A 10974-nucleotide genomic window follows, 5' to 3' on the forward strand; every position below is an offset into this window, starting at 1 on the left:
CTGGATGTCAGTATTTTGTAGCAGCTATGAGGTCCGCTCCATTTGCCTGTAATTTGCCTTTTGTGTGTCAACAGTGTGCCCCAGGTCCAGATTAAATTACATCCTCTCTCTGTAAAGGTGAGGCTGCTGGCTGTTTTTAGGCCGAGCCGAGAGTGCAGGGAAGGAAACATGACGTTCAGCCGAGGCACACTGACTGGAAACCATTATTTATTTACTTTAGTTCCTTACACTGGTCAGAACACAATCGAACACGCCTGCACGTTTCCATCAGCATCACAGCTATTTGTTCAGCGCATCTGTCTCTGTACGAACGAACGCCTGCCAGCTGTTTTCATGTGTGAGGATACGGTCCAGATCACAAGTGCACGTTTATTTCAACAGCTGTATGTCAGTGCTCTGTCATCAGACACATTCACGACATGCAGAAAACACTAACATAGTCTCATACAGGATTCATCGTGTTTCAAAATAAATAGCTGTTTTTGAAACATCAATAATGGATTTAAAGAGCAGTTATGAAGATGCACATAAAATAGTTTACTAATTAATAGTTAAGCATCAGTTAAAGAGCGATGGCAAAACGGTCTGAATGTATATAAGCAATAGGCTATTTTAAAAAAGGAAAAATTTAAAAGATGAAAATGGAGAATTAGGTAGAATCAATAAATTAAGAATAATTTATTAATATTGTGTGAATAATATGTAATCAATCAAAAGGTTACTGTAGTCTGTGTCCCAATTGGAATTTACAATCAATTAAATATTTTTATGTGTTATATTTTGGTTGCATTGGTAAACGAATAAAAAGTTTAACTGGTTGCATAAAACAGACACACACTGTAATAATAGCAATAGTGATATATATATTTTTGGTTTTTAGGGTGTTGCAGTGTGATTCCTGAGTGTTTTTCACTGTGCTGATGGCTGCTAGGGCTGTGTGTTGCTGCTGGTTAGTACCTGGTTCAAGTCAAAAGAGTTGCTTTGTCTAGAATCACATACAATCAGAGTAGATGCTGATGTGATCCTTAAAGTTTAATACAGTGGCATTGTTTAGGCCAGAAGTTGACATCTTGGGCGACTCAAACACAGAGCAATGTTTTGATAAAGACCCAGCATGCATCAATCTATCAGTTATGGGAAGGAGATTTAAACAGAAGGAAAGACACATCCGATCTGCAGAGCTGTGATACTGCCCTCTAGTGTTCAGACTCACCTCTGCTAGAGTTTAGCCTCTCTTTGTTTGACCATGTGACTTCACACAAAGAACAAACACATCATGAGTTTACAGCCAGCTTCACCTACTTCTGTCAGCAGTACCACCATCAGTCAGATGGCACATCACCGGCAGTTCTAGAGAGCAACATTATAATTGTGCATCTATGATGGGTTGAGTCTTTATCATTTTTAATAGGCTTTAATATTTCTGTGAACGGCTCGTGAAGCAGATGAGCGCAGACACGTGGAAGCATGTTCAGATTTAGAGGAGATACTGTAACATCATCAACATTATCTGCATGGAAACCTCAGCTCTTGAGAAACTGCGTGAGCTGCAGGGTTACACAATTTACGTCAGCATTACTAGCATCGCTCCTTTAGCCAGGTTAGACGACATATTGAATTTAATGTGGATGAAAACAAGGCTGTGATGACTTATAACGGCACACACTGCATAGACCTAACCCTATCCCTACCCATAATTTATCCCAACAATCAGAGGGTGCAGAAGCAGCGTTTGTGGAAAAACAACCCTTCTTGTGGAAACTGGTCCAGTGTTTCCCTGATACAACCAGTTACACAACATCACGAAAGAGTGAAGGTGCATCTATACAACACATCTCAGACCAGTCTGCATTTAAATCCAGAAGGTAGGGGGGTTATAATCCAATGCAGAATGGTGCTGCTCAAACTTGCATGCAAAGAAATATCTTTCTGCTCTACTCTTCTCATTTCTCAGGGTGAAACAGATACAGGCCAGATGAAGAATAGACTGAAATGTTATCTGTTCATAGCAGAGGTGTCGCGGCCGCTCAACACATGCTAGGATCTTGTGTTTTCAGTGAGCCTTTTATAGACTGCTGTTTTCAGACGTTTCTTGTTGATATGTATGACATTTGTAATACTTTACATTAAGGAACACATATTCACTATTAACTAGGACTTTTGCCTCAGAAAACTCCTAATTAGCTGCTTAATAGTTAAGTTTAGGTATTAAGGGATACAAAATATGGTCATGCAGAATAAGACATTGATATGTCCTTCATAAGTACTAATAAACAGACAATATGCTAGTAATAGGCATGCTTATAAGCGAATAATTGCTCCCTAAACTAAAGTGCTGCATCTTTCGTGAAGCTCACTTTATCTACAAAATACCATCATGAAGTTTGCATTGTCAAACACATTAACGTTTGTAATTATTTCAACAATTGTTTAAGGTTTAGGCAGAGAAGTTGTTATTTTTAAAACTGTACATTGGGGTGGTACCTTTTCTAAAGGTACACACAAAAGTATACCTTTTGAAAAGGTACTTCTCCAGTGACAGCTTTTGTACCTTTTTTTCTGAGAGTGTACGGCCTCTACTGTAAAGAAAAAGAAGGATTCTGTAATATTTAGATAATTTACGTATCTGGACACTTGAGTCACATTTGAATGGATCTGAATGTCTTTGCAATATGCAACAAAATACCAAAACAAGTGTCACTGATGATCGGAAAGAAAGATGCACTTCACCCTTAACAATCAAAACAGATGTTAAAGTCCGTCAGTATTGTCCCTTACGAAAATTAACCATGGTTGTACTACAAATAAACCAAAAAAAACATGGTAACCACAAATTAACCATAGTTTAACCATGGTATTTGTAGTAAAACTGCCATGTTTACTACAGTTTAACTACAGTAAAACCATGGTTGATTTTCCTTAGGGGTGGTTAGTAACTGTATGATGTTGCTTGTTAATGCATTCTCTATGAACGTCAAACTGCACACTTCATGCATCCATTAAAAATGACCAGCAGATTCAAACACACTCAGACTTCAGACATAATGAATACAGTAAAGAGTAAAGATCCTGCAGCATTTGACTCACACTGACACACTTCGTCTAATACACTGGTTTTTAAGCATGGCTCAAATATCTAAATGAAGAGAAGAGAAGAGAAGAGAAGAGAAGAGAAGAGAAGAGAAGAGAAGAGAAGAGAAGAGAAGAGAAGAGAAGAGAAGAGAAGAGAAGAGAAGAGAAGAGAAGAGAAGAGAAGAGAAGAGAAGAGCCGGAGCACTTACCAGAGCTGCAGGTAACAGACGAGTTTGGTCACCATGACCTCAGGCCGGTCAGCAGCAGCACTGAGCGCTCCTCTCCTCCTGCGCATCATCATCTCATTAAATCATTGATGAAGGTTTGACACCAGGAGAAAATCCCCAGACACAGGACGCCTCCAGAAAACCTGACACAGACCACACTTCTGCGCTAATGCACTTCATGCCACGTTTGTGTTGAATCAGTCCAGTGTTGCCAACTTATTATCAGGTAAGGTTGCTAAAGGCAGGTGGTTTAGTTGCTAAATGACGTTGTGACATCATTGGACGGTGATGTCATCATGAAAACATGACGCAAAACTGCGTAGAGAATACACATTGAAATTACTCAAATCTCAGCAAAGAATACAATTTGAAATACGTTCATTTTGACTTGTTTGTAAAAATAATATAAATAATATAAATAAACATTTAATATAAACTATTTGTAAAAGTAATAGACCTATAAACACATTTTTATTACATACTTTTTATTTCTGAAAAGTTACTGATTTTTGAGCAGTTACACATTATTAACAGTGATAGTTTAAAGCAGTGTATTGGCAGTAATTTAAATGCTATACACTGTAAGTAAAGTCCAGAAAATCAGGGCACAGTGTACTGTGTTGACATGAAGGAATTTTCTGTATTCGTTTTTCAACAGCATTTTACCTGTTTTTTAAATTACACATTGCATTTTGATAGATAGTTTTCGTTCAACAGTTTATTCTTTATGTGTGGTTTTTATGAGTTGAGTCACTTTTAAAAAGTTGCTAAAAGTGACCAAATGCATACATTTTACAAATAGCTATTGCTAGGTGCTCAGTGTGCACCGTGATCACTGAATAAAGCAGATAATGGACACACTTTGAGTTTGGCAACGTTTTCGACCGATCTAACGTGTGCCTGAGGAATCGGTAATACTTCATGCACTTAATCCAAACCGATTAGAGGACAGCATCTGTTCAGATTAACTGTGCTACATCCATAGTTCCTCTTCTAAAACACATCCAGGTCTCATTTCACCACAAAATCAAGAGAGAAACGATACGGTTTCTTTGCCTGTAGATCTTTGGCATTGCGACAGAAATTGAACTGCTTTTGCTTCTCTGTAGAAGTATACTGTAGATATCATTATTCTTTTGGATAATTTTTCTTCACAACTTTAATAACAGGGTTGATGGTTGAGACTGAGGAATGCAGTCAACACTATGATTTGGAAAATAGTAATAATAATAATAATAATAATAATAATTCATTTGAGAAAATAGGTTTAGATTTGACACTGTCATGCTACAGAAAGGGTCAACATGATGTCACTTCCTACTTTTAATTTTTTTAAAAGAACTCGACAGATTTTAATAGTCTCTCACTATATGGTTTATATTAGTGCTTGATGATTGTTGCTAGTCAGACTGTACAAACATAATGTCAGCTATTAACCGTGTCACACTGTACTCAGCTGTCAGATTGTATGACAGTCAAGTGAAGTCTAGCAAACAAAAACAATCTCAAAATCTTGCATTCATTTTGATAATGGCTTGTATTAAAGGAGCAAGTGCTGTTTTTTTTTTAATGTTCTGAGCTCCTCGTGGTTCTTGATTTGATGTCATCATAAATGAAGCCACTGTACCTTAAAACTTCATAAGATTTAATTGCAATGGTCATTAATCAGCTGTCGGCGAACATGTCAAACTAGCAATCGAAGATGACAGAATGTCAGGAGGATCTTTTAGGATTCAAAAAATGTGTCTCAAATGGCCAAAATAATTCAGTGCACAAGATTTAAATACCCAAAATCTTCCAAATTCCAATAATTTAACATATAAGACATTGCTGTATACATTAAGTGAAGCAAATGTAAATTTGCATGTGAATCACATTTGCATCTGAGTCAAAATCAATTGGACTCTTGTGACATTTCACCAAAAGGCCACCAAAATAACATGGTTTACTGGAATTATTACATCAGCCTGAGCAGACAGTTTCACAACAAAATATTGTGTAGGAATAACAAAACTATTTCAAACTACCCATGATGTAAAAAAAAGAAATACAAAACTGAGAAAAGTCATCGCTGTACATCTTCCACAGCGTGTCAGAGATTCTGAAGATCTGCTGGATGCACAAAATTACTTCTAAAGAGTCTGTAAGCCAGGAGCTGCCCCCCAAAAATCATCATCAGCAACCCAGAGCCTGCAAGAGACCGTCAGCATTACATTATTACCAGACTGGGACGCACTGAGCATGTGTTTAATACGAGATGAAAGCCCCGGTCTCTAAAGCGTGACACAAATGATCAGAAAAAACGCCTGCCCTTTGACCTTTAACAGAGAGTCCAATCCTGCTTCTGGAGCTCCGACACACCTGCATTCAACTTCTTAAATAGTCATCATAGATAAGTTAGGATAGCCTCAGACTTGTCTTAAATCCCCAAAGGTTAGAAGGATTTTGTGAATTTATTGAGTTCAAATTAATTGTTGTAATTAAGTATTATAACATAACACTAGCTACATTTAATAACACTGTGGACTTCAATTCAGAATTCAGCCACTGCTCTACAGAAACAAGTCTTGATTGCCCAGATCGCTTCATCTTGGGACAGGCTCTTTGACAGTAACTACTCAAAACCGTGGTCAGGACTAAAATAGTGTGTGCGCTTATTATGATTATTACAGTAATCTGCAGGCAGCGCAAAAACACAAGCCTTGAAGTGTTACCAGATTTGATGACCCATAACCTTTCATGGAGAAAAGAGGACCGACTCAGCAGTGAATTCTTGGTAATTATTCATTTTCTGGGTTATATATTCTGTATGTTTAATTGGTTTTATGTAAACTGTATGACAAAGGCTAAAATGACGAGTGTTTCAGTGACAAAACTTTTCCATAAGAGAGAACTTACCGAGAGCAATCCACCAGTGCTCTGTCGAGGGAAAATCAGCCATAACTGAAACCAAAATCACAGTCAAAACAGGTTCAGAAATACTGTTTCACAAAACATTTATCACAAACACATGCATATCGTCAATGCAAATACTATAAGTACATGCCATGAAAATATCTAAGACCAGATAAAGTTTTGTAAACAAATTAATTAGATATAAAAAAGATCAAATTAATTGCAATAATCACATCTATCAATCACCAGTCAATCATTCAGACATTTGCCTTCATTATTAAATCATACAAATAAAGTACTGAACAGAAAAACAAAAACTGTCTATAGAAGTCAATGTATTTTTTGTCACATCTCTGTCGCCTGACTGCAGACTCACAATAACATGAAGCTAATACAACAAGGCTTTTACAGATTTTAAGTTTGGGCCAGTGGCAGGATTCATTATATTGGCCCTGTTGGTGAGCAACGCTTTTGTCTAATTCACTCAAACTCCACAGTACAGGAAAAGTTCACTCTTGATCCAAGCAAAAACATTTTTATGGTCAAAGGAACCAAAAGAGAATTTTGACTTTTTCTTCTTCTTTGAATTGAATTAGTTCTTGGAGCTCAACACACCTGATCCTTCAATCAGCAGACCTGTGTTTGATCAGTGACTGTTGTGACCAAGTAAAGCCAGTAAACATGGGATGATGCACACAACGACATGAAAGCATTTCTTGCTGATTACTATCTGACATGTTATGGACTAAAACAATAAAATTGTTCTAAAATGATCTAAAGACTAATATATATATATATATATATAATATATATATATATATATATATATATATACATAATTTGTATATTTTTAGCTTCAGTCCTATAAAAATGTGAAAATTGTGCTAAATGTTACATTTGTTATCATTATGAGGGACACGTGAGCAGTAGGTAGATGTTTCTTTTATAACATATTCTGTGTAAAAATCTTTTTTAAACCAATCCCATTTTGAGATGAGAAAAAAGGTGTCTGAAAAAAAAAAAATTAAAATAAAAGGTCTTTAATGCCTGAGGTGGGAAAATAAGATTTATAAAGCGGATAGTTCCGGTCCTTGATTCTGATTGGCTGAGCTGCGTTCGAAGCTGTTGTTAATTACTCTACAAACATACACCTTTGTTTACTTCTGTGTGTTGCTCGGCAACCACTTTGTTGGAACCACAACTGTTTCTGAGGAACTACATTGTTTGGTGGAAGAATACTGTTTTTATTAATTTCATTACACTTTATTTGCTCTGTTTTATTCTGTGAGACCATACTACGTATATGGAATAACCATTTTATAAAAGCAATGAGCCCCGTGAAGCCGTGGTTAACAGTGAATTTATAACAGCTAAGGGGGTTTTATGAATTCACTGTAAACCACAGCTTCATGGGGCTTATTGCTTTATTTTGGAGGTCAGATATGTGCCTAAAGATGTGGGGTATTTAGAATATGAATCATGTGTAGTTAAAAAAAAATTATATTCCAAGTTGTAATGTTACCGAACCCCAGGAACAACTGACCCGTATGCAACTCTATTATAAGAAAATTGGCCCACAGTCTTCCACTGCAAGGACGTTTCCATAAACATGATTTTCACAAACTGTGGGACGAGAGATTATTTTTCTGTGCTTGTTGACAGCATGATACAGCATTGTTTGATTTGCACTCATAATGTTCCTTTATCAGGGGTTCCTGTTAACTGATCAAACTGATCTGAGCAGATATGTGTAATCTCAAGTCTTCTCACCTGCTACGGTCAGAGCGACGTGCAGCAGTGTGACAGTGATGGCGTAGTCCCACACACACTCCTCCACGATCCACGCGAATATCAGACCGCCCAGAACATACGTCACCTCGGTGGAGATCACGCTCACTGCACAACACACAGCACACACATGATCAGAAACATTATTATTACCGGTATGTGCCTCTAGAAGCTTAAATGAACTGTTCCCTCCTGACCTGCTCAACTCACTTTGGATAAAAGCGTCTGCTAAATGACTAAATGTAACATCAAAACTTATTTAACCACTGAACTGCACATCCATAGACCCATAACTAGACCCATAATTGGCCATTTATTGGTTATTATTGAGTGTAAGCCATTTTCTCTCTTAACTTCCAGTTTCAATAGTTGTTAATGTACAGTATGAGTGCTTTAGCACCACTGAATTGTCACATTGTAAACATAAATCTGCAGTCTGCCATCCTGCTCTAGACATCAGCAATCAGCATCGGCCTATAATCAGCACACAATGGTGAAATAAGAAGACATAATGCAAAGCTTGTATGACTCTACATGACAATCTTGAGCCAGTATTTAGATGACTAAAGCTTTACACAACACAAAGTATATACTTTACATTTGAAGCCAGCTTACCTAAATACTTGGGACTCTGCCATGACGGTTGAGTTGTGTAGTCAAACGGTGCTAACAAGCTGTCCACCTCCTCCACCCTGACAACAACACACAGACAAACGGCCAAACAGCTTGAATTATTTCTGCTTTTAGTTCTTTAATTCATATAATCCCAATTGTATTTTCATACAATTTCCTTAAGAGTTAGGTTTAGGGTAGAGCTTCATACAAACCTTAAAAGAAAATAATAATCATATGTTTTCATACAAATTACATGGTATGAATTCATACAAAATTGCACCTCATAAAACATTTTCTCATGAGATCAGGTTGAAAAAACACATGGCTTATGACGGGTCAAATCCAATACACAAAACAAACTGATCCTGCTCTACTACAGTGAATATCATGCTTATGATTTATGCTTATGGTCATTTTGTGCAGATCGAAAAACCGGGGTTATATTAAAACTAAAACTGGAACAAAAATTAAAACCATTAAAAAACTTTTCATTTTTTTGGATATAAATAAGTGTCAACTGATATTAATATATATATATATATAGATATATATATATATATATATATATATATATATATATATATATATATATATATATCTATTGATACTCTGTAATGCAAGCGATTAATCACGATTAATCACATCCAAAATAAGAGTTTTGTTTACATAATATATGTATGTGTACAGGGTATATTTATTATGTATATATAAATACACACACATAAATTATATATTTAGAAAATATTTACATGTATATACATTTATATATTTATATTCTTATATTTTATATTATATATAAATATATTTAATATATAAACATAACATATTCTTCTTAAATATATACATGCATGTGTGTATTTATATATACATAATAAATATACACAGTATACACACATATATTATGTAAACAAAACTTGTGATTAATCATTTGACAGCCCTAATAATTTCTATATATTTCATTTACTTACCAAGGCAACATTTCTAGTTTTAATTTAGTTGAATTTGATGTAATACAATAACTGAAACTGAAATAAAAATTATACAAAAAACAAAAATGACTAAAAATGACAAACACAACAAAATCACACACACACACACACACACACACACACACACACACACACACACACACACACACACACACACACACACACAAACATATTTTGTAACAGTCTCTCAGTTACAAAATTCTTGCTATAGCACAAAATGTGAGAAAAAAAAAGTCTGTTAAAAAAACAGCACAGGCCCAACATAATAAACTGTACATAGGTTGAACATGAAACTGATAACTTTGTGAATACATTGCATATAGAGAACATCAGCAGTGATTTGCATATGACGGTCCATGTGACTAATATTACTAGTGTTGAGAAATACTGACGTAGAATATTTTTTTTTTTCTGTACTACAGGAAGTCAGTAGACACATCACCACATAAGAGGCAGACAGAGAGAGAGGAAGTTGTGCTGCTCAAGGTGGAAAATCTCACCTGAGAATGCCGATGCAAAGACTGACCACAATATAGTAGAGAGAGTAGAAGCACAGCATACACATCAGCAGGTTCTGAAGAACAGCCTGGCCACAAACACAACCACACTCAGTGCTTTCGGGAAACATCTATACATTTATTTATATATTGCCAAACAACCTACTTGTTTGGAATTTGCTTGGTGAGCTCATCAACAATAATAACATACATTAAAATACATATATAAATACAACATGTCCAATCAGTTATAAGGAGTGAAATGCAGATGCACAGATACCAGAGGAATTTACAACATGTTGCTCTTAATTATTAATTTAACACGCTGAATTGTTGTAGAGGCCTGAACTATTCCTGTACATGGTCACTCTTTTACAATAGAAATCCTTGCAGAGAATCTTCAGATTTACATTAAAAGTTGTCTGGCCTATAGAAACATGGCTGCTGTTATAAATGAACTGCAGGGACTCAGCAGATCCCTCAGGAGCGTCAGGCTTTACCCAGGTGTCATGCAGCCTGCTGTTGATGGGCAGATGTTGGGCATGACGTTTGATCAGCGTGGTCTCACAGCACCGGCAGCAGTAGTCCAACAACATGAATGGCCAGCGATTCTCTGATCGGCGCTCTCACAGGTAGCATAAGACTGGATCTGCGCAGATGTCATGGCTGCTCTTAATAAGATTAGCAACACTGTAAAACGCTTCTGTAAATCTGGGCAGGATAAAGCCCACCTCCAGGCCCGGGCTACACTAACTAATTACCCACACACACTAAAAATACTCCTGGTTACAGTATGTACTAGAATACCTTTCATTAGCATCCCGCTAGCACAGTTGGCTGTAAGGACATTGGTTTGTTTCTGCTAACTTCATGAGCACTTTTCAGAAATGT

At 36.3% G+C, this 10974-nt stretch overlaps 1 protein-coding gene across 1 annotated transcript; it reads right to left on the reverse strand.

Annotated features, from left to right (window-relative positions):
• Positions 1-5132: 5132 nt before the first annotated feature.
• LOC109073861 (transmembrane protein 244-like) lies at positions 5133-10679 on the reverse strand. Its single transcript, XM_019089931.2, has 6 exons — positions 10584-10679; positions 10087-10172; positions 8598-8674; positions 7965-8090; positions 6198-6242; positions 5133-5489 (listed from the first exon to the last, which is right to left on the reverse strand). Exons 1-6 carry the CDS (start codon positions 10677-10679, stop codon positions 5392-5394), a joined length of 528 nt encoding a protein of 175 aa, XP_018945476.2. The 3' UTR covers positions 5133-5391.
• Between the last annotated feature and the right edge of the window lie 295 nt (positions 10680-10974).

This window comes from Cyprinus carpio, chromosome B7 (genome assembly GCF_018340385.1).
Source record: "Cyprinus carpio isolate SPL01 chromosome B7, ASM1834038v1, whole genome shotgun sequence".
NCBI classification, from domain to species: Eukaryota; Metazoa; Chordata; class Actinopteri; order Cypriniformes; family Cyprinidae; genus Cyprinus; species Cyprinus carpio.

Excerpts from the sequence above, each read along its gene's own strand:
- LOC109073861 (XM_019089931.2), bottom strand. The coding sequence starts at position 10,679 with ATGTTGTTGGACTACTGCTGCCGGTGCTGTGAGACCACGCTGATCAAA. Across the intron at positions 10,173-10,583 it reads GCAGGCTGCATGACACCTGG|GCTGTTCTTCAGAACCTGCT; the intron begins GTAAAGCCTGAC and ends GTTTGTGGCCAG. Across the intron at positions 8,091-8,597 it reads GCAGAGTCCCAAGTATTTAG|TGAGCGTGATCTCCACCGAG; the intron begins GTAAGCTGGCTT and ends TGTGTTGTGCAG.